General features: G+C 49.8%; 1 protein-coding gene and 1 long non-coding RNA gene across 10 annotated transcripts in view; one reads left to right on the top strand and one right to left on the bottom strand.

Moving 5' to 3' along the window:
- LOC131817537 (uncharacterized) overlaps positions 1-16,259 on the top strand; it is a 50,600-nt gene extending 34,341 nt beyond the window's left edge. The window contains exons 2-3 of the long non-coding RNA XR_009348543.1: positions 814-962; positions 6,563-16,259. This is a non-coding gene — a long non-coding RNA (uncharacterized LOC131817537). The remainder of the gene's footprint in view (positions 1-813; positions 963-6,562) is intronic.
- Positions 1-24,638, bottom strand: part of KCNQ1 (potassium voltage-gated channel subfamily Q member 1) — a 308,703-nt gene that overhangs the window by 168,159 nt on the left and 115,906 nt on the right. For all 9 annotated transcript variants that reach the window (XM_059150971.1, XM_059150927.1, XM_059150937.1 and 6 more), the window contains exon 11: positions 6-126. In XM_059150971.1, coding sequence (XP_059006954.1) covers positions 6-126 — 121 coding nt within the window. The remainder of the gene's footprint in view (positions 1-5; positions 127-24,638) is intronic.

Raw genomic sequence — 24,638 nt, forward strand, 5'->3', positions numbered from 1 at the left:
CTCACTGTGACACGTGGGTGATGGGCGCCAGCAGCGTCTCCCCCTCCAGGTCCAGGTCCTCGGCGAAGCTGTTGGTCCTCATGAAGTGGGCCGGGCTCACCTCCAGCAGCATGGGGCTCTTCCTGGCTGTGGGGAAGGGCGTGGGGCAGCACGTGAGGCCTCTGAAGAAGGCTCGGGGTGTCCGGTGGCCCAGAGCTGGGCTTAGACGCCCACCCCAAGGGGACGGACCTGCAAGCCCTGAGCCTTCCCCCAAACCAATAAGACATCTATCCGCAGGGCTAGGGAGGACTGGGGACGGCTCGTGAAGCTTCTACCCCAAGGATCTGGGCGGCGGGCTGGCAAAGACGGCCCCCACATGCCTGAGGCCTCAAAGGCCTGTGACCCCTTCGCAGGGGAAGGACTGCCCGGGCTGGGCGCTGGTGTCCAGGCCTGTCCCCAGGCTCACAGCTGACACTCAGGCCAGTAAAGCGCAGCTGATAAGCACAGGTCAGAGAGACCCTGACTCCCGCCACCATGCTGTCACTCTTGGGCACACAGAGAGCCTCGCATTGGGGACGCCCCAAGCTGGTCTCCTGCCCATGAAGAGCCAAAAGCTGGGAGACGGGGGACAGCCACAGAGCCCTGGACCCCACCCCATGCAGGCCATGGGGCCACACCAGCCACCCAGACCCCAAGGGAGGTGTGGGAATGACCCCATCCCAATAGCTCGGGTCAGGGTCCCGGGTGCACCTCAGCAACAGGGCGCAGGTACGCAGTGCTGGTAAGAACACCTGCCGACCCCGCACCGGGCTGACTTCCCTTTCCTCCAGTTAGAGATTCTGTTGTGAGAGAAGCGAGCGCTCATGTAGAAGGCACAACAAGGCCAAGATTCACGAAGGCCGGCCTCCTCCAAGGTCCTCCGGGCCAGCTGCCCAGGGGAGTCGGAGCTCACCGCCCCTGCTCATCGGAACTGCTGACACCAGGTAAGACTCTCTTTTCACACACACGTGACTTCCCTGTGCCTCTCACGCTGTGCCGTGCTGCTCTCCTTCCTACGGGTGAGTGCGTGCGCGCTGGTGTCTGGGCAGCTGGGCCGTGCCCCTGGTTTACACCAGGCTCAGCTCATGCAGCCCCTCGTGCTAGGTGGATGCTGGGCCCTGCTAGCTTGAAGCTACTGCTTTGAGCAATGGCACAGCCCCCATTTGTAGGAGCACCTGACACTGGCGCGGGTGAGGGTGGCTTCCCAGGTAGTTGTAAGCATTTTCCCAAGAAGCTGTAGTGATTGAGACAGCGCCAGCACCGCGACTGTGACAGCTTGCCCACGTCCACGCCCAAGCCAGCCCTTGGCACCCTTCCCAGGGCCTGCCGGGCATGGTGGAGGACGAGGAAGCTGTTTTTCCTTTAAGCTGAAGGGTGTTTGTGGCTCTCCGAGGCTGTCTGGACTCCCTGTTGCAGAGCTGAATTGCCTGTTCGCATCTTTTGCTCATTTTTGCTTCTCAGCTTGTAGGACTTGTTTACTGATGAAAGACACTAACCTATTGTCATGTAAGGTACAGAAGTCTTCCCCAGGCTAGTAGCCTTTGAGTATGGTTGTTTTTATCATAGGAAATGTTTTATGCGTCTAAAGTGATACACCTATCTTTTGCTTTATGTAAAAGAAAGATTTTCCCACTGCAAAGAAACACAACTATCTCCTAAATTTACTTGTGATATAAATTGTATGAATGTCGTGTATGTGAATTTTAATACATTTACCATTTATGCCTAACATCCTGGGTGTTCACCAACAATCTGAAAGTGTAAAAGTACCGTCTATAACCTTTTTTAAAGTTTATTTTTGTTTTTATTTATTTTTTATTATATCATATACAATCTTGAGAAATTAACGTAAAACATAAAATATAACATTTCTTGAGGAAGACACAGAAGTCTATCTCTGGTCCTTGGGTTTGGCAGTGAGTTTTGGAGTACAACACTATGAGCTCAGTCAGTAGACAAAGAAGTTGACAAGTTGGACTTTATCAAAATTACAGGTATTTGCTCTGCAAAAGGCTCACTGCTGAGGGAAGCAGACATAAGCTCTGGACTTGAAGAAGGTGTTTCCATGTCTCCTATTTGCCCAAGGACTTGTGTCTAGAATATATAAAAAACCCTGGCAACATGACAGCAGGAAAGCCACCAACTCAGTTTAAGAAATGGATTACAAGTACACGGGAAAAGATGTTCCGAGTAACACAGCCATGCTGGGAAAGAGCTCGGCGGTGTCTTCTGAGGTTCAGTGTGCACTGGCCATGCAACCTGGCGGTCCTTCTCCCCGATACTAACCCAAGGACATCGAATATGTACGCTCAACAAACCTGTACACGAACGCACACAGCCACTTCACTCACAATCGCCCAAACCTGGCAACAGACAAGATGTCCCTCCGCAGGTGAGTGGGTAAAGAAGCGGTTTTAGAGCCACACAGTGGAGCGCTGCCTGGCAACCAGAAGCCGTGAGCCGACAGCTCGTGCGGCGACGTGGCTGACCCTCACATGCATTTCGTGAGGCCGTGAAAGAAGCCAGATGTACGGGCTCCGTGTTCTGTGATCCCATTTCTATGACATTCTGGAAAAGGCAGAGCTACCAGGACATAAAACAGATCAATGGTTGCTCGTGCTTGCGGGAGGGGGCATGTCTGACTTCCCAAGGGTTGCACCAGGGAGTTCCTAGGGCTGCGGAACTTCTCTCTGTGTTGCTCTGATGGTGGATACGTGAATCCAGGCATTGTCAAAACCCACAGAACCATCTCCCAAGAGTGAATTTTGCTGTATGCAAACCAAAGACAGAAGAGAAAACATCAGCCAGCCAGCCGCAGGACCCTAGGAATGGAAGCGTCCTGGGACAAGTGAATTTGTGTGACGAATGCGTGGCACGGCACCACGGAGCACGGAAAGGACGGGAAGTCGGCGGTCCCTGGGCTCGGGAAGCCGTCTCAGACTGTCCTGAAAACGGGGCTCTAGTCGGTAATCTTCCTTCGCATAGGGAAACTGTGGGTCAAACAAGTAAGTACATAAATTATCGATAACGGGAACCTGGTTTCTCACTCTCTGAGAGATGCAGTAGCAAAGAGTGGGTCATGCTGGGGGCACAAATGGCCCCCGCGGTGGCGATTTCAGTATGAACCCGTGTTGCTCTTCCTGTAGGCACAGCTATAAATGCAGACACGTGCGTGTCCTTGGCTTATGGACGTACACACACTTCCTTGCTCTGTCCATGGAGAGGCCCCAGAAGCCATAAAGACCCGAGAGCCACGAGCGACCCCAGGGCCAGATCCTGTCTCTAAACACCACCCCCTTTCTGGTTGGAGGAACCAGCGCTCTCTGGCTGAGGACGAGTCTGGGGCCACGGCAGGGCGACGGACGAGGAGCCTGGCGTTACCGTGAGGGGCTCGGAAGGAAGCGAAAGCTCCGAGTGGGTGGGGGCGTGTTGAGCAGGCGCAGGAGCCCAAAGGACCCTCGATCCCGGGGTCGAAGCCAGAGCAGTTTGAACCACAAGACAAATAACAATTAGTATCAAATCGTAGCTCAAAACCCAAGAATCCCTGAGTTCGTCCTGATAGAAACAAGCGGATAACCGGAAGAGGTACAGATCCTAACTTCCACGGAGAAACGCTCAAATCGGTTGGTGGGACTGGCAGCCGACAGGCAGAGTATCTGCCCGCAGGTGTCCCTTCGTGGCTGGGGGGTCCTAACGCTGACTGGTTCCCTCCCAGTCGCAGGAGGTGGCATGCCAGGCGCCCCCCCTCGAGGACAGCAGACTCAGTGACCCGCTCCCCACGAGGCCACGGAAAGGGGGAGGAGCTGTCTGACACGACCCCCGGGGGTCAAGGTTAGCAGCACCAGTGAATCACATTGCTGTCGTGAACCCCGACGAGATGTGAAGCGCCTCACGTCTGCTCCCGGCACACCCATTAGCCCAGTCTCCCCCGAGGTCCCAGAGGAGCCGGACGACGGGACGCGGACGCCCGGCCAGCATTCCTCACCAATACCAGGGTCACAAAAACCGGGCAAAGACCGAGGAGGAGGCATCACAACTCAGAAAAGGCCTGAAGACGCGCTGGATGGAAACGTACCACAACTGATGGACCAAAGGACTCAGCTACTGCTGAACCCGGCAAACGAGCTAAGCTTTAGCTCAACACGAGCGTTGCCCCAACAAGTGACTTCTTTTAGCAATTTCACCACGGTTGTACCACACTCGCGTGAGGCGCCGGTGTTAGGGGAAGCTGGTAAATAGTACACAGGGGCCCGTGTATTATTTTGCCTCTCCTGTAAGTCAAAAAAAGCAAAAGCAAAAAAAAAAAAAAAAAAAAAAAAAGACAAAACACAAAAAACAAAAAATCCAACAACAGCCCCACAGCAACCCCAAATCAAAACGAGCAGACAGATCCTGTCTACGACAGTAGAGTACACTCTTCAGTATCAGATCGGGACGTACAAGAACCCTAAGGAGAGATGGTTAGGCCTCGGTGGCAGCCGTTCAAGAAGACGTAACCTAACCAAGGGGGAGACAGACTTTGCTCCACTTTCTAGAAGACTCAACAGACAAAAGACCCTCCTCCTCGAGCCGTAATAGAAACCCTCCCGTTGGCGTGCGGGCATCTGGCTCCTGACTCTAGACCTGATCTGGAAATGCCATCAACCGAGAACCGGCCGTATTCTTGAAGAGCGGGGAGCTCAGAGCTCTGCTCTACCAGGTGCCCACACCTCGTGCGACGCCGTGCCCCGGGAGATGGCGCTGCCGACAGACGTGGCGGGCCGGCAGGACAGGGCGACACATCGGAAAGAGCCTGCACGCACAGGGATGCTCGCCGCGCACCTGTGGTGGCCGGCACAGAGTGGGAGAGGGTGACCAAGGACAAGTGGCTGTCCATGTGGGAGACACGTTCCATTGGACCCTCGTGCCGGACACCAAGAACTCATCGTCTGCATTCCCGGGGGTTGAAGACTTACAGAGAACAGCAAAACTCTGAAGCCTTTAAGAACTGATTCTAGAACTGCCTCCATGACCTCAGCGTTTGGAAGGGTTTCCTCAAACTTAAACAGTATCCGGACGGGGAAAGGCTGATGTATGCGACCGCACTCGAGATCCAGAGCTCATCAGCAAACACAACGGGCAAGGCGGGAAGGGCGACCGCGGGGCGAGTGTGCGGCGAAGAAAGAAGCCCCGCGGGTTCACCGGGAAAACCGGGGGTGTGCGGAGCAGCGGAGCGGACCAGAGAGCAGCTGAGAAGGACCCCGTGGCCCAAGGACACGCGTGAAGGTGTCGCACCCAACCCGCAGTCAGACACCGTGGGGAGCGCGCGGCCCGTGGGGGAGAGGGGCTGACTTGCAGCAGGAAACCGCACAGACATGACTTAGTCACACCCGGGAGAAGGGCTCTGAGTGACGGGCTCTCTGCCCGTGACATTCCCAGAGAGCCCAGGAGAGTGACCGGAAAGCGGGAAGAAGGCGAGGACAGTCAACAGCTCCCAGGCCTGGGAGGGGCCAGAGCCCCGGCCGCCCTCGCTTCGGGGCCCCGGGGCCGAGATTCGGGTGCCCTGGGTTATGTTACACAGTTGTCAAGTGACAGAGCCGAAACCCCGTCCAGGATTCAGATGTTCTTTCAAAAAAAAAAAAAAAAAAGAGGACAGGAGAAAGAACACAAATACATATTTTTATGTCTGCATCACTTGTCTACGGGAGGGGAGAAGGGCAGGGCGGGGCCAGGCCGGCGGGGCCAGGCCGGCGGGGCCGCTCGGAGCACCCGGGATGACGAGTGTCCTCTCCAGAGCCCGCTGACGGAGCGGGGCTGGGGGCGGGGGGCTACCTGACCCCTGAGAAAGGCCCAGCCCTGGTGCTTTAAGAAATTAAACTGCACATCAGTTGCCCGCCCGGAGCGGGTGGGGCCTGCACCTGCCGGAGAGGAACGTGGGCCGTTTGGTTTAATCCTGGGAACAGCACGGGGGGCCCCCGAGGCGAGGGGCAGAGGGCTTCCACAGGTGTGTTTTTCCGAACCAAAGGAACGGGCTGCTCTGCCCGTGTCTGTGTCAGAGACCCATCCCCCACGCGTCGTGGGCCACTGCTGGCCGGGGCGGCTGGGGGCGGGGGTGGGGGGAGGGCTGCAGCCCACCCCCCTGACTCCTGCCACTGCCACAGCTGCCGCAGGAGGCACAGGGAGTCTGGGGGATGGGGCCCCGTGTCCTCGGCAGACACAGCGGCACGCTGCCCCCTTCAGGCACGGGCTCAGGGGCAGGTGGCCCTAGGAGAGCGGGCTTGTCGCCCCTACCGCCAAGGAGCTTGAGATGGGACAAGACAAGCAGCACCCCCGGCCCCCCGGCTTCGGAGCAGGCTGGGCCCATGAGCACAGGTACCGCTGCTGGGACAGCTCTTGCTGGATACCCCCCAGGACGAGCCCTCCGTGCCCCAGTGACCAGGAAGTCACACTTGCGATAAGACGGCCCCGTGTTCTGATGCTTTCATCCCTTGGCTGCCTTGGCCTTGTCACGGCCAGAAGCCGGGCCTCAGTTTTCAGGGCAGAACAAAACGATTTTGTTTTCTAGGAAAGTGGGCGGTCTGCGATGGCGAGTGTGGCCTCTGGCGTGGCAGCGGCACAGCTGGCCACTCCGGCTGCCAAGCCTCACCTCCCTCCGGAGCAGAACTGACCAGAACCGACCAGAACCGACCAGCCCAGCAGTGTCCTCCCCAGCCAGCAGCCCTGCTCCAGAGGCAATTTCAAATTCCTTAAAAAAAAAAAATACAGACACAGAAAAAAGACTGAAAGGAAGTAGACCAAAATGGTAACCGTGTGTGGGTTTGGGTGAAGAAATGGTGGGTGGTTTCTGTGTCCTTCCTGCTCTCGTTGTGTTTTCTAGTAGTGACGACACCTGCACACGTCGGGAGGCAGCTGGGTGCGGGAGGCTCCCACCCTGCGCCCTTCCGTCCCGACCCCCCCAGGAGCGCCCCCTCGGGGTCCCAAGCCCCGGCCCGCCCCATATGTGCCTGAGGCTTCCTTCCCAGCCGTGGGGCCCACGCGTCCCTTGGCTCCCAACGTGGCCCGCATGTTCACACGGCGAGGCCAGGTCAACCCTGACGCCGGGACGTGCCCAACTGCCCCGAGATGCAGGAGGGGGCCTCATTCCCCCTGTGCGGCTTCAAGGGTGACCCCATGCCATTGTCACAGTGGCCCCACAGCTTCCATCCCTGCTTCTAGATGAGCAGACGGGGGTTCAGAGAGGATGAAACCTTGTGCCTGAGGTCCCACAGACGGGTTGGGGCCTCCAGGAGCAAGTCAGACCCACAGCCAGTCTGCAGCCCGCACCCCCGATCCCGGCCCCATGGCCCCTTGCCCCCAACCCGGGAACAGTCTCCCAGGCAACGTCCCCGCCACACCTCATGACTGATTCAAATCCTGGGTAATCCCCCAGGTGTAACCCGAGTCCTCCGCAGAGCCCTCCTGCCGGCGTCTGGCGGTGAGGCGCCAGCTCCTGGGTGCCTGGCAGGACCTTTCTTCTCACCTCCGCCTGGGCCCTCTGGGCTCGGGCCCAGGCGCACTCCCCAGGCCAGCCCGTCCCATGGGGATGAGCAGAAGCTGCCCCCTGTCCTTCCGGAGTCAGATTCCCCTCGCCAGCCCCCCCCCCCCAAGAAATACAGCCCTCTTGGCGGATTTGCCAAGGGCCTGCAGATCCAGTGCCGTGAACGGGAACCCCCTCCCCAGGGCATCCGGACAGCTGCAGCCAGGCCCTGCGTGACATCGCTGAGCCACGGCCCCGGGCCCGTGCCAGCTGCCTGTGCCCGGCTCACAGACCCCGAGCCAGCGCGGCCGCCACCTGTGTCTGGGCTCAGAGGCGAGAAGTAAGGAGCATGGACAGAAAGTGTCAAAGCCGTTCCCACCACAGCTGCCAGGAACAGGGGCACGGAGCGGAGTGAGAATGTATGTCCACAGCTGGTCCCCGGGTCTGCGAGGAAAATACCTTGCTTGAGTGGACACCTGTTGTTTTCGCCCGCCCGGCGGCCAGGCCTGGCTCTGGGAAGGGCTCCTTCAGTTGCCTTCCGGAAGCTGTGCCTTCCCCACGCCCCGGGCTGCAGGGGTCAGGCACCCTGTGCCCCATCGGGCTGTCCTCAGAAGGGGCCCATGGCCTGGGTCTGAGGAGGGTTCGTACCCTGGTTGGGGCCAATGAGAGCCGGGCCCCAGCCTCTGGCAGGGACAATGGGGGAAAGAGACGACCTCTGTGTGCTATGTGCTCGCCGAGCCAGAGTCCATCTTGTCCCCTTGGGAAGGGGCTGCCTAAGGCTACAACCGTCCTGGTCCCCATCCCTGGGGACAGCGCCCGGTGGGTGGGGGGTGAGGGAGAGCAGAGGAGGGAGCCAGCGGGTGGGGGCAGAGCACGGGAGGTGGAGAGTGAGAACAAGCGAGATCATCCCAGCCCCGGGTCCAGCTGTGTCTGAAACAGCTGGGGCCAGACGTACGAGCCAAAAAAGGTCCCTTTTGTGCTTCGGCTCACTTGGGTTTGGGGTTCCGTCATTTGTTACCAGGACAGTCTCCTCAGGAATGTGCGTGACAAACGGGGCTGAGGCATGAGCCAAAGGGAGGGGTCTGGGGAGTTGAGGTCCCAGGAGAGCTCAAGCAGGCGCAGGGCAGAGGGGACCAGGGGGCTCCCAAAAGCTGGTGGCTGGCCTCATCCTGCTGGGACGCCCGCCCGCCCTCTCCACCCCTCCCGTGAGGACCTGTCCATGCCCCTCATGCCAGGATGCCTGGCACTGACCGTGGGAGACCTCGGGCCTTCTGTTCTGTCAGGGATGTGCAGCTAGAGTGGACATGGGCAGAGCGGCCACCTGGGAGTCAAGGGCCGAGACGGCCTTGAGAGTCCTGGCCGGTCCCAGGGAGCCGGAATGGGGGGCATGGAGGACCCTCGCCCCACAGCTCCCCTCACTGTGAGGTTCCCAGTCCCCTGCACACACGGGCCATGCACCTGAGGTTAGGGTCTGCACGGCGGGGCCGCCGGGGAGGACGGGCGGCCACTGCGCCGGGACGGGGTCAGCCCCAAGTGCGCACAGGAAGCAGAAAGGGAGTGACACAGCCACCCACATAACTGTGACCCTCTGGGACCCCCGTGCTCCAGGAGGCCCTGTCCGAGCCTCCCAAGACACGGTTCCAGGGGCTGGTTCCCGGCAGCGCCGACGTACAATGGAATCGGGGCTAAGCGCGGCCTCCTCCAAGAGCTGAGCTCACAGGACGTTCCCAAGAAACCTCTGGAGAGGTGGGGAGGAAAGTTTCTGGAGGTCTTTGGAGGAAGAAAACAAAAAAGTGGCCTTGATTTTCAAGGCAAAATTACAGAGGAAGAAAAAAATGTTTTTAATCTAATTAAGAGCCATCTTTTCACCTTCATCACAACATCGCGGAAACGTGCCAGGGCCTCACTTCACACAATAATCAGAGCAATTAGTGAGGGAGAAGCCTTGGAAACCGGTGCAGATGTTCTCAGAATGTTTAATGGGGAAATGAGTTGCAGGCCTCGTTCTCAGCATCCGGCTCCAGGCCCTGGCTGCCCACTCCAGACATCTGCCGGGCCCCGCCCCCAGGCCCCGAGGGCACGGGCTTGAGAAACGCACGTTCCTTCCCAGGCCGCCTCCCAGCCAGGCCAGATCTGGGGCTGAGAGGCTCCCCATGGCTCCCCAAGCTGGAGCCTGGACACAGTCAGAGCCACCCCAGAGCTGGGGGGAGGCTTAACGTCAAAATTATGTTAACAACTGATGTCAAAAATAATCAACTCAGCCTGGCTCCCCCACCCGGTCCCTGCTGGCTGCGGGAGGGCCGGGAGGCAGGGAGAGGGCAGGGGGCCCCGAGGGGAGCTCGGCGAAGGCCGCCCCCCACCCCCAAACCCCACGTTCACACAGACCCCACCGCATCGTGAAAAGACACAGTGCTTCTGCCCACGATGGCCGCGGGGGCCCCATTCTGACGCCGCCAGCCTCTTTGTGGGTCCAGGAGTCCAACTGGTTGAACATGAGGCATTTCCAATCATCAGAGAACACACGGAGAAACAAGATGGTGTTTTACCTAAGAACCAGTCGGTTCTGGAGAGGAGGGGGCACAGGGCTGATGTTCTCGAAGCCCAAGTGGGCCAGGCAGCTCGGCAGAGCTTCCCGGAGGGGACACAGCAGTAACGACACACCCCATCCCTGCACTCCGGGACCTGCCAGCTGCTTTTGTGAGCACAATCTCTGACCTCGGGGCGTGTGCAGCCACTCCCGGGCCTGGCCAGCAGTGAGAGTGGGGTGGACCCCCTTCAGGGCAGCACCGCAGCCCCCTTAGCAGCTGGTGGGGCCGCTCTGAGGAGTGCTCTGTGTGGCTTCCCCGCTGCCCCGTGCAGGGCTCACCCACGGTGTGAGTGCGGCATGAGGGGTCCTGAATCGGGCTCCGTATCCAGTGGTACTGACCCAAGACATGGTGACAGGAAGCCACTAGAGCAGTTTAAGTAGGAGAGCAGCAAGGTCCTCCTTCGTGTTGACAGAATTCCCCGGCTGCTGCGTGAAGAACGGAGGGGAAGAGGCAGGAATGGAAACCGAATGACCGGTGAAGAGGACAGGCCAGCCACCCAGGCAGAGAGAGCAGCGTGGCCTGGGAAGGGGGCTGGAGGGGAGGCCAGCGGTGGGCAAGGTCCGGAGAGCTGACAGAAGGTGCTGATGGGTTGGACGGGCACATGAAGGAAAAGGCCTCTAGAAGGCCTCCAGCCAGGCCCAGAGACCAGCGGCGCGCTGCACCCTGAACCTCTGGTTTCAGACCTCCCCTGAACTCTAACACCGAGAAATGCAGGTGAACCCACAGACAGCGGGTGCCTCCAGCGGCACGAGGAGACAGAGCACCGTGGCCTTCCGATCACCTTGTGAGCGTAGAAATGAGCCAGATCCGATCAGCACTCTGACCACCTCCCACCCCTGCCAGCCTATGGCTACGGAGTCAGGAGACGGTCGTTTAAGAGGTTCTGTCAAAAGACAGGAGGAAAGAAAGTGAGCTCGGCAAGAACAGGCATTTGGAACTCCAAGGACCCTTCCTTCGTGGGGGTGTTGAAAAATCAAGCCCAGACTGGTCAGAACTAGAGAGCAGTCAGGAAAGAGGCCACAGAAAAGTGGTAGGGGCGTGCAGGCATTTCCACTTGCCCTTGAAACGCCCTGACCCCTGCTTGGCAGCACTCACTCCCAGTGTGGGACCCTGATCCTTGGTTCCCAAAGGAGCTGAGACGTGAAAGCTGATGGGCATTCCTTGAAAACACCGGGAAGGAGCCCAACAAATTCCAGTCCCTGCAGGGAGGTTGTCGCTGAGGTACACAGTGGGGCACGGGCAGCCTCGGAAGAAAAGCTGAGAAATCGTTCTGTCTGGAAACCAGGCCTGAGAAGGCCGAGCTCATGCCTGGGGCAGGATGCATGCGCTGAAAAGTCCCCAGAACACGTGAAGCGTTCCCCTCCCACTGAGCTTTCTGCCCACCCTGAACAGGAAGTGAAGGCTAAGACAGAGTTGTGAACAGCCGGGACAAAGGTCCTGGTGCGCTAGCACAGATAGAAGAATTCTTTTATTTATTTTCTCTCCCCCCCCCCCCCTTTTCCTGATCCCTGGCACCCAAGGAACCTTTTGTCAAAATGCCAACTGAACGTGAGCTTAAGGACCAGGAACGTCAGGCACCAAACATGACAGCGTTCACAGATGTCACAGAGACAGGTTAGATGTCACTAAGCAGCTGTAGCCCACAGCAAGACAAAAACGGTCTTAAGGAAGAGAAAGAATCTGACACCGGGGGTTACTACATGTCGTGTGTGGACTATCCCACTGTCAACAAAAGGGAGGAAATGTAAAGAAACAGAGGACGGCCCTCCCACGGAAGAAACGAGCCAATAACGTTCCTGAGGAGGCACAGACACTGAACGGACTAGACAGAGACTTTCAGTCCACTTTCCCAGATACGCCCAGAACGGAAGGAAATCGTGAAACAGATTAAACATTAAGCAGAAATTCTGCAACTGCAAAGCATAATACCTGAAATGAGAACTCAGCAGAGGCTTCATTAGCATATCTGAACAGGCAGAAGAATCGGTGAACATGGAGATTGGTCAATCAGTGGAAATTATCCAGTCTAAGGAACAGAAGGAAAAATAATCTGAAGGAGTAAGGAGCAAGCAGACCGTTAGGACCTATGGGACCCCATCAAGCATACCAAGAAATCCATAATTGGAATCCTAGAAGGAGGGGTGAGAAAGGGCCAGGAAGAATATTAGAGAATTATTAGTTGGCAACTTCCAAAGTTCTTGAAGGCATGTGATCTACACCTCCAGGAAGCTCAGTGATCTCCAAGGAGCACATCATAATCAATGGTTAAAAGACAAAGAACCGTGGAAAGAGTGAGAGAAACGACTGGTCACGTACAGGAACACACAGTAAGATTGACCCAGGTTCTCTTCAGAAACCATGGAGGTCAGAAGGGAGTGGGATGACATCCTTGAAGTGCTAAAAGGAAAATGAGTTGAGAGTTTTTATATCTATTAAATTATCTTTCCACAATAAAGGGACACTACTGTGCACCTGAAACTAGTATAAGACTGTGTATTAACTACACCAGAATTAAAACAAAATTAAATAAAAAACAAAAAAGGGAAAAGGAAGATATTCCCAGAGAAAAGCTGAGGAAGTTCATCACTACAGACCTATACTACAAAAATGCCGAAGAGAGTTCTTCAGGCCAAAGCAGGACACTAGAAGTTTACTCAAAGTCATACAAAGAAATAAAGAATTCCAGAAAAAATAACTGCATGGGGAAACATAAACATGCCTTTAGTTTGTAACTCCCCTTTATTTCCTACCTGACTTAAAAAACAAATACATAAAACAACAATTACCTATCGGTGTCACTGGGAATACAACGTATAAGGATATGAGTTGTGACAACATAAGGCGAGTTCTACGGAAACTTGGTTTTGTATGCCACTGAAGCTGCTGGTATCAGTTCAAACTGGAGTTCTATAAGTTTAGGATATTAAAGGCAACCCTCATGGGAACAAGAAAATAATTTAAAAATATACATAATAGGACTAAGAAGAGAATAATTGTACCCCACTAAAAAAGTCAATTAAACACAAGACAAGGTAGTAGAAGAAATGAGAAACAAACAGAGGTATAAGATATACAACACAAATAGCAAAATGGCAACCCTTCCTGGTCAGTAATCACACTAAATGTAAAGGATTACCTTCTTCAATCAAAAGAGACGGGCAGAATGGGTAAAAAGAAATTATACAACTTACACTGCGTACCGGATACTCCTTTCAGATGTAAAGACGCAAACAGACTGAAAGTGAAAGAACGGGACATGATCTTCTACGGAACAAGTATCCAGCAGAGAACCGAGGTGGGTGTGCTGATGCCAGGGAAACAGACTTTAGGTCAAAAATGGCTATAGAAGACAAAAAAGGACACTAGATACTGAGGGAAGAAGACTGTGATGAAGAAGACCCAGCAATTACAAACACATCTACTTTGAACAACAGACTTCCCCAATACATGAGGCCAACATGGACAGAATCGAGGGGAGACACTGATAGTTCTGTACCAATAGTTGCAGACTTCAGTACCTCATACTCAGTAACTGGGTGGAACAGCCAGACAGAAGAGCAACAGGGAAAGAGAAAACCTATAGAGCAACACTATAAACCAAGGAAACGTTACAAACATATAGAGGGTACTCTACCCAGCAACAGCAGAACACGCATTCTTCTCAAGTTCACGTGGAATGGTCTCCAAGGTAGATCACAGGTTGGGTCACAAAGCAGTCTCAGTAGATTTCAAAAGTTAAATCATATCAAGTATCTTCTCCAACCAAAATGGAAGGAGGCTAGAAATCAGTAATAGAAGGAAAATGAACAAATCTGTGGAAATTAAGGGCTCAAACACTCTTTAAAAACTAGTGGATCAAAGAAGACATGATAAGGGAGATTAGAAAATACTCTGAGAGGAATGAAAATGAAGACACAACATACCCAGACATGGATGTGATGAAAGCAGTGCTCGGGGAAAATTCTACCTGCAAAGTCGCACATTGAGAAGGAAAAAACACCTCCAATAAACTAACGTTATAGCTTAGGGAGCTAGAAAGAGAAAAAGTAAACCCAAAGTTAGCAGAAAGAAAGAAATAGTAAGTAGGAGACTGGTGAGAGATGCAAGAAAATAGGAAAACAAAATACTCAAAAATAAGAAGTTGGCTTTTTTGAAATGATCAATAAAATTGACAAACTTTTAGCTAGAACGACTAAGAAAAGAATTAGAGACAATGCATATAAATAGTAAATGAACATGGGAATATTATGCTTGACCTTACAGAAATAAAGAGAATTATAAGACAATACTATGAAAAGTCGTACTTCAAGAAATTAGATCACTTACATGGAATAAACAAACTCTTAGAAACACGCAAGTACAAAAACTGACTCAAGAAGAAACAGAAATTCTGAACAGATATACAACAAGTAAAAAGTTTGAATCAGTGATGAATGAGCTCCTAAGGAAGAGAAGTCCAGGAACTGATGGCTTCGCTGGTGAATTACATCAAACGTTTAAAGATGAACTAACACCAATTCTTTAACAAAAAAGAAGGCAAGGAGACACTTCGCTCTACATTCTATAAAACTAGTATTACTCTGCTACCAAAGCCAAACAAGTACACCACATAAATGCTAGATACCAATATCCTTAGACATGCAAAACTCCTCAACAAAATGCCAGTAAACCAAATCCAGTGGCATATTAAGAAGATTATGCACCATGGCCAAGTGGGATTTATCTCAAGAATGGAGGGCGGATTCGACACAAGAAAAATCAATCAATGTAATATATCGTATTGACAGAAAAAGGAAAAAAAACCCTAGGAGGACCTCAAAGGCAGAAATGAATACCCAGTGGCCTTTCAGGATAAAAATTCCTAGAAAAATAGGAATAGAAGGGAACCTCCTCAACATGATAAAGAACATTTCTGGAAAACCCGCAGCTACCTCATACTCAATGGCGTAAAGACTGAAAACTTGCTTCTTGAAAGCAGGAACTAGGTGAGAATGACCGTGTTCACCACAGCTTTTCAGTAATGTAAGGAAAGGGTTAGCTATAGCAATCAGGCAAAAACAAACAAACAAACCCACAAAAATTAAAAAAATGAAAATCATCTATTTTGGAAAAGAAGAAGTAAAATTATTTTTATTCACAGATGACATAATCCTATACATAGAAAACCCCAAGGAATCTTCAAAAGAAAAAACAAAAGAAAAACCACTACCGGAGCTACTAAGTGAGTTCAGTGAAGTCACAGGGCACATGGTCAAGAACACAAGAAATCGTGTATTTCTATCTGCCAGCAGTGAGCGATCTAAGAAGGAAAATGATTTTCCAGTCCCATTTACAACAGCATCCATGGTCATGGCCTGGAAGGTTTAGTATTTTCATGATGACAGTATGACCCGTGATCTACAGATGCAGTGCAATCCCTGCCAACATTCTCATGGCCTTTTTAAAAAAACAGAGATGGAAAAACTGATCCTAGAGTGTTCATGGAATTGCAAGGGGCCTGCATTGCTGAGACAGTGTTGAAAAGAACGGTGGAAGGCTCGCCCAGTCCACTCTCGAAACTCACAGAGAGCTACAGCAGCCGTGGCAGTGTGGTCGTGGCGGAAAGACAGACGTGCAGACCAATGGACAGACTGGACCCACAAGAAATAAACCCTCACATTCATGGACAACGGACAACGGATACAACAGGGTGTCGCGACTATTCAGCTGGAAGGAACAGTGTCTTTAACAAACGGCACTGGGACAAGTCGGTGAAAGAATGAAGCCAGACCCCAACCTCACACCACGTACAACGGCGAAATACAGCTGATGCACAAACGTAAGAGTGAAAACCACGAGTTTCTCAGAAGACGACGTGGGGTAAACCATACAAACTTGGATCTGGCAATAAATTGCCAGATATAAACAACAGCCACATCTAAATGCTACCAGACTGCTTGTTGTTAAAACAGTCAGTTGTGAGAATATCCCTTCATTAAGAAATAAAGGATAGAATCTTAAAGATAAAAAATGGGGTGGGGGCGTCTGGGTGGCTCAGTGGGTTAAGCTGCTGCCTTCGGCTCAGGTCATGATCTCAGGGTCCTGGGATCGAGCCCCGCATTGGGCTCTCTGTTGAGCAGGGAGCCTGCTTCCTCCTCTCTCTCTGCCTGCCTCTCTGCCTGCTTAATAAATAAATAAAATCTTAAAAAAATAAAAGAAATAGAGGAGGCACAGAAGACTTCAAAGAATCAGAGACATAAAGTAATAAAATGACAGGGACTGTGGCTCACGGAAGCCCAGCGTTCATGTCGCTGAAGTCTCTGAAGAGGGAAATAAAAATAATACAACAGAAATAATACTTAAAACCTTATCTACGGAAATTTCTATAAATACAATAAAATCTAATTCTTGTGGGGCACCCAGGTAGCTCAGTGGGTGAAGTGTCTGCCTTCAGCCCAGGTCATGATCTCGGGGTCCTGGGATCAAGCCGCACATCGGGCTCCCTGCTCCTTCCCCTCCCTCTGCCGCAGCTCATGTGCTCTCGCTCTCTCTCGCTCTCTCTCTCTCTTGCTCATTCTGTCTCTCAAATAAACAAAATCCTAAGAACAAACAAACAAAAAACCAACACCTGCACTTCTGGTTCCATGTGGGTACCAGGGAATTTATCTAGAATAATCTATTTTGAGACGTTTCCAAGTAAAACTGTAAGACTTTACAAGTAAAGAGGATGACCTCCAAGCAGAAGGATGAAGTAAGTTCTGGAGGCCGGAGGCGCACGCTGGCAACGGACTTACCAAACACAGGACAGAAAGCAAGACAAAGTAGAACGACATCTTCAAAAACTGTGAGGAGGATTGTCTAACTCAGCCGAGCTGACCTTCCTGTATGAAAGCAATGGAAAAGCAGACTTACGTGTGCACGAGTACTGTGCACGCGTGTCCTTGCGCAGGAGCTTCCCGGGCGAGGAGCTGTGAGCCACCTCTCAAACAGTGCGGAGGCTCCGGCAAGGGCAGTGGTAAGGAAAGATACTTACATTTAATTACACACACAGATCCAGCTCGAGTCACGGCTGAATAATAATAATGGACATGCTATGTTCGGACGACACAGAGCCCGAATCTGAGAGAATGCAGACAGCACGATACGGTGTGCGGAGAGCGGGACTTCCGCACACAGCAGCCAGGCATCGGCCCTGCAGGCGCCCCGCACAGGGTCAGCTTGCGTAAGAGAAAGCGGAGCTGAACCAGAACAAAACTAGGGGTACGAAGGAAACTGCCAGGAAAAAGAAGATGCAAACATTCTTAAATACCGAACTAATTAAGGAGAAAACAGCAGACACGCAGGACAGAGCAACAAAATCAACAGGACATGACGAGGCTGTAAGGGCGACACGGGATAATACGACAGATCGGTGACACTGATAAGTGACGGCAAAAAACATGCCTCTCACGAGACAAAGACGTTCAAACTGGCCCGTGAAGCAAAAATCCAACCTGTGCATTTCAAACAAAAAAGAGACCTCTAAGACCCAGTGATTGAAAAGGCTGGAACATACCAGAATGAATAAAGATTGACCAGGTAAGCGTAAACACTGAGAAAGCGGGGGTTAGGATTCTGGTATCCGGAAGAAACGAAATGCTCAAAAAGCATTAAATGAGACAAACCAGGATGCTTCATGAGGCGAAAGGCTGTGTTTCATAAGGGGTTCTAACGATCATGGAGAACTCCGTAGCAAATACCACAGCAACTACCCACATGAAACAGAAACTACCAGATACACAGGGGGATATACACACTCATGTGACAGAGTCCGACATCCCACGTCCCTGTGACAGCCGAGGCGACCTCGAAGGAAAGGACATAAAACATCTGAAGAGTACAATCCAGAAGGTGGGCCTTTGTGCGTATCTACAGAGAACCCTGCGCCATGACGGCAGAAAATATCCTTTTCTGAGCACACATTTATACGTCTAAGTACATAGATAAATTAAAAAATGCACAGACTGCCAACTGAAAAAGAAAAAAAAAAAAAAAAGAAGAACTGTAAATCAAAAGAAACCACAAGGAAGGAAATAACAAAGATAAAAGAAACTAATGAGGCAGAAAACAGTAAAATACTAGACCAAATTAACATAATAAAAATCCTGGTTACACGAAAGAAATAAAATAGACAAACTACCATTTAATTAGGGAGCAAAGAGAGAAAGGACAAACACACAAAAGAAACAACAAGAGAACGTGCTGTGAAGGAAATTTTTAAAATAACGACAGACTTCTTGGTACACTTCTATGCAAAGAATTTGCAAAACCCAGATGAAATGGATAACTTCCTTGCAAAATGCAGTTTATCTAAAATTGATCTCAGCAGAAATAGAAAGCTTACGCACACTGATTTCCAAAAAAATCAGTAGAAAAAGTTACCAAGGAATTACCCTGGGAGAAAGTGCCATATCCAGTCGGTTTCACAGAGGGGAATTCTACCAAAACCTTGTAGAAGCTGGAGAGTCTTAATACTATATATATGGTTTCAAAGTGCAGAAAATGAAGGAAAACTTCCAAATACTTTCTACAGTGTAATGCTGATATATGACCCTGATAAACACAGAGCATGAAAATAAAAGGCCTGTAATATTTGTGATTGCTGATGCAAAAATTCTAAATATTTCCCCATATTAATAGGTTTAAGAAGAAACATATGATTACCTCAAAGAATTTATCAACCATTCCTACGAAAATCTCTCCTGAAGGTACCAGACACCACCCTTGACAGAACTACACAAATACGAGGATAAAACAGAGTGAATTCCTCTCCAAACTACACACAGTAGAAAGCCCTCCTGACTCCGACTAGAAATCCAGATGTCATCAGGAGAGACAAGTGAATTTGACTACAGGTATAAGAAAATAAACCTTTTGCATAGGAAAAAAAAAAAAAAGTACCTTAAACAAAACTAAAAGGCAAATGAGAAAATGGAAGGAAATCTTGGCAGCACATATCACCGACGGGAGGCTCCCGGCTACGACGTACCTGGAACGTAAAAACTGAAAGAGTAAAGGACCAAAGTGGTTCTAGAAAAATAGGCAAAAGCTGTCAACAGCTCAGGAAATTATCCATAAAAATAACCCTTAAACTTATAAAAAATTACAATTTCACTTGTTAAAAAAAAATCAATGCAAGTTAAATCTAAGTCAGGATATCAGTTTTTACTTATCAGATCGATAAGAATTCAAAATATCGATAACCTACTCCCACGCTGAGGCTGTGCAAAATGGCACTGCTCCTGGGGAGGGGAATTTGGCAATATTTAACAAACCTAAGTGTGTATTTGTGTTCCAACCTAGTAATCCCTCTCCTAGGAATTTACCTTAGGGGTATACCTCCAACAAAATGTGAAAATATGCATAAGATTATGCAGTGCAGCATTTTATTTGCAATTATAAAATGTCAGAAACAAATCCAAGCTCTGCCCGCAGAATGGTGAGCAGAGCTGCCCTCAGGAGACCACGCACACAGACGAGCTTCGGAGACCGGTGGACACGACCGTAGCACGCACGCGCGGGGGACACCATGGACCCGTAACGAAGAAGGGCAAAGCTCTCCACCAGCGGATGTGGAGTGATTTCTAGGAGATGGTTTTAGGGGAGGAAAGCAAAGCACATACGACAGACAGAGAAAACCCCCATTTTTGGAATAAAGAAGGGGAAAGAAGAAAATAAACACAAGTGTGTGATAAAGAACACATGCACACCGTCACACGTACAAAACCGACCTGAGAATACTGAAACTGGTTACTTAGAAGGTGGAAACAATCATGAGGGAAGGGATAAGGGAAGCTGGGAAGGAGGGAGCCTCTCTCAGTAGACCTTCTTGTGTGGTTCTGACTTTGGAAGTACATTAACAGGCTACTCATCCAAGAAATAACACAAAATCAGCAACAGGCAACGCACCTCTAGAAAGGAAAGCAGTGACAAAACGGGACAAGACCGTCAGAAACAGCAACACAAGAACTCCAGAAATTCATCAAAGGTGAAGTGAGGGCTGTTTATTCGAGAAAAAACGATGAAATCTTAGAACAGCAGTGTCTGTGGTCCTTTCCCTCAGGGCTGCTCCTGTCCTCCCCGCCCAAGCTCAGTGGCGCAGGAGGCTTGAGGGCCCTCAGTCCCGGGGCCAACAGAGAGGTGCCCCCTGACCTGGAGCCTCATGGGAGACCCTGCGGACTGTGTCACACAGCAGCAATCTTGGGGACAAATCAGCAAATCCCAGGGAAGGCCAATACCGCGGCTTCCAGAGGTTGCAGGTACTGGTTGGGACAAGCAAGAGACCAGCAAGAATTTTTACAGGAATCCTGAGATCTGGCAGACAGCACGCACACTCGGCAGAGACAAGCAAGGACACCTGTTATCTGCTTATCCTTGGCTGCCTGTGAGACCCCATGTGGGCCAAAAGTAACGGCCACGAGACACTTGTAAAAGGCCTGAACTCTGAATGAGTGTCTCAACTCACATGCAGATCACCTCAGTCCAGGGAGGACGCCTCATTGGCTCAAGTTGTTCCAACAAAACTGCTGACCAATCCTGGCCTGACCACCAGGCTATGCCGATTGGGGGGGTGACACAAAGAAAGCCGGGCTTAAAAACAAAAGCATGCTTTAAAAAAAAAAAAAAAACAACCAACAGACTCCAACCTGAGCAGAGACCATCAGTGGCCCCTCGCTGCAGGAGATAGAAACTGCACGATCCAGGCAGAATGATCGCCACTGATTAGGGAGAAGAATCAGAATCCAGAGTGCCTACTTTATGTAAAATGAAACAGTTTTTTGGACAAAAAATTATGAGACATGCAGAGAAACAGGGAGTGTAACACTTCACCAGGAATAAAGAGCAATCAATAGAAATGATCTCTGAGGGGCTGAAACGTTGGACTATAGTGTAGGCCAAGACTCCAAAGCAGCTACTAGAAACCTGTTTGAGCAACGCAGAGTCACCATATTTAAATAACAAAAGGAAAGGACAGCGGTGGTGACTCATCAAATGGAGAACACCAGTAAATAGATAGGATTTATAAAATAAAGCAAGCAAGCATCGTGAGGTTGCCAAGCACAGTAGTGTAGAGGGAAAACCAGAGGGCTACACAGCAGATGGGAGCTGGCAGAAGAAAGAATGGGTCAATGAACCTGAAGATAGACTGGTAAAGGGGCTCTGTGTGGAAGAACGTAAAACAGGTGAACAAAACAGCCCGGGGGGGTCTTTAGGAGCCGCAGCATACATGTGACTAGAGTCCCTAGAAGGAGAGGAGGGGGCGCCACACAAAAACACTTGAAGACCTATTCAGGAGTCACCCGAAGCAGACTGTTTCCAGCCAAAATGCTGACTGTAATCCCCAGACTGTACTAGTATGAAAACAGCCTAAAAACAGAAAAAATAAACTAGCAAGGGACTCAGAATGGTGCACTAACACACATCCCTTCAAGATGACAGAAGGCAGGGAGAGAGGAATGGAAGAGACACAAGACCTCCAGAACATGAGTAGTGAGTGGCAGACGTAAGTCCCACCATATCCTTAATTATATTAACTATAAGTGAATTAAACACTCAGTAAAGCAGCAGAGATTGCCAGACTGCTAGGATCCAAGCATATATGGCCTACACTAGACACATTATATATTCAAAGACACAAACAGGCTCGAAGTAAAGGGACGAGAACAGATGGCCTGTAGGCATCAGACACGAGAAGGCGGGAATGGCTATCTAAGTATCAGCCCACATCGGTGTTAAACTCTTGTTGGAGACAGTGAGGGAAATTTATAATAAAAGGATCAACTCATCAGGAAGAAATAAAAATCATCAAGTATGAAAGTTCTAAGGAACTGAAATGACAAAGAAATACAAGTTATGGGTACCACGAACAGAGCCCTCAAATACATTCAGGGAGAGCTGGCGGAATTGAAGAAGCAGACAATTCAACAACAACCGACAATTCAATAGGAAGTAACAGTCTTCACTTCTTTTATTTCCTTCTGGATCTTCTGTCTTGTTTTGTCAGTATTAAGAGCAGAGGACTAAACCACTGCCTGACTGACACCTACTGCTGAATGAGGCCGTCTGCCATGTGAGAGGAAGCTCCGTGCCACTCTACCTAACACCCTCCCCGCCCCATGCTGGTGTCAGGGATCAGCTGGGTCCACTAGGGAGCTGGTCTCACACCGCACTCGGGCAACACAGCAGGGTGAGCTGGCAACCCCACTCCCACCAGGAAGATGTGTGTGGCCCATACAGGGAAACTGAACTTCTATTCCCCCTCTCGCAATGAAGTAGCGTAAGGCAGTACCCTCCCCACCAGGACTGGGGCTGGTAGGAACCGGGAGGAGGCTAAACATTCACGGTCACCTGGCCCTCTTGCTACACTTCATCAGGGACCAGTCTGATCGTAAGTATGATCCACAACTGAAAACCACTTATGCCAAGAATCAAGAGAGTCACCACATGAATGATAAAAGATAATCAAGAGATGCCATAACCAAAATAAGTTAAATGTCGGAATTACTCGAGAAGGTTTAAAGACCTCATTATAAAAATGCCTTAATAAGCCATCACAAATTTTCTTGACACAAATGAAAAAACAAAAACAAAAACAGAAAACCACAGCAAAGAAAGAGCAGCTTTTAAAATGTAAATATAGAACTGAGAAATGTAGTAATAATAACCGTCACTGAATGGACTCCAGTGTGAAGTGGGCATGGCAGAGGACAGACCAGCGAAATCTGGGTGAGGTCAACAGAGCTGACCTAATCCGATAACATAAAATGGGGTGAAAATAAAAGATGAACAGAATTTCAGGGACATGATTGACAATAAGAAAAAAGCTAAACTTCTTATCATTAGAGTCCCAAAGGAGAGGAGAAAGTGAGACAAAAATTGTATTCAAAGAAATAATGGCTTAAAACTCCCCAAATTTGGTGAAAGATATAACCCTGCAAATTCAAGGAGCTAACTGAAAACAAAGCATAAATCCAAAAAAACTGACACCAATACACATTATCAGTCACTGGAAACTAAAGACAACCCATTTTGGAAGAAGAGAAATGTCACATTACTTACAGAGGAGCACTAATTCGAATGGCGGTACGCCAGTCGTCAGAAAGCATGGAGACCAGAGGAAGTGAATGTGGAGAAGGGAATGCCTCCAGACTTTTCTACCAGGACAGCATGACCTTGATACCAGGTAAGGACACCACAAGAAAACTATAGACTAATATCTGGTGAATGTAGGTGCAAAAATTCTCAACTAAAGATTAGCAAATAGAATTCAAGAATGCATTAAAAAGATTATATACCATGGCCAAGTGAGATTTACCCCTTGGAATGCAAGAATGCTTCAACACAGACAAATCAATAAATGTAATACATCACACATCGATAAAATGAAAGATAAATATCACATAATCAGCTCAATAGATGTGCTTGCCAACAGGCAACACCCTTTCATGATAAGTACCCTTAACAGACTGGGTCTAGAAAGAACATACCCAAACATAACAACGGCCATATATGACAAACCCACAGCCAACACTACACTCAATGGAGAGAAATTGAAAGTGTTCCACTAACACCAGAAACAAGGCAAGGACGCCCATTCTCACCACTCCTACTCAGTAGAGTACCGGAAGTCCTAATCAGAGCTCAGGCAAGACAAAGAAATAAAAGACATCCAAATTGAAAAGGAAGAGACAAAATTGTCATTATTGCTGATAATAAGATCCTATTTATAGGAGATCCCAAAGAATCAGTCAAAAAACTTGGAATTAATCAGTGATATGGTAAAGTGGTAGATTACAAAATCAACAGATAGAAATCTATTACATTCCTTTCACTAGTGAGAAAGCACCTGAGAAAGAAGGAAAACTGCCCCATCCAAAATAGTATAAAAAGAGGAAACACTTAGGCATAAATTTAACCAAAGAAGTAAAATGTCTACACAATGGAAACTACAAATCTTTGCTGAAAGAAACTGAAGACAACATGAACAAGTGGGAAGACAGTCCATGTTCATGGATCAGATGATCTAATACTGTAAACATGGCCATTGAATAGAACCCTCGGCAAAATACCAAAGACATTCTTCAAAGAAATAGAAGAAACAATCGTACAATTTTTATGGAACCACAAAGACCCTTTAGTAGTTGGTGTTAGGCAAACTGGAGAAGCACATGTAGAACAATGAGATTAGATGCCTATCCCACACCACCTACAAAAATTAATTTGAAATGGACCGAAAACTTAAACAGAAGACCTGATACATTGAACTCTGAGATGAAAATGTAGGGAAGAATGTCATCCGCATATTACAGCAGTAATTTGGGAGACATGATGTCAAAGCACATGAAAGAAAAAAAATGAAACGGGACCACATCAAACTCAAACGCTTCAGAGCAAAAGAAACAAAATGAAAAGACAACTTACAGAATGAGAAAAATTTTGGAAAACACATATTGGATAAAGGGTTAAAATCCAAAATATATAAAGATCCCAATCAACTCAAAAACAAAAAAGATCCCAAA

The sequence above is a fragment of the Mustela lutreola genome, chromosome 1 (assembly GCF_030435805.1).
Source record: "Mustela lutreola isolate mMusLut2 chromosome 1, mMusLut2.pri, whole genome shotgun sequence".
Taxonomy (NCBI): domain Eukaryota; kingdom Metazoa; phylum Chordata; class Mammalia; order Carnivora; family Mustelidae; genus Mustela; species Mustela lutreola.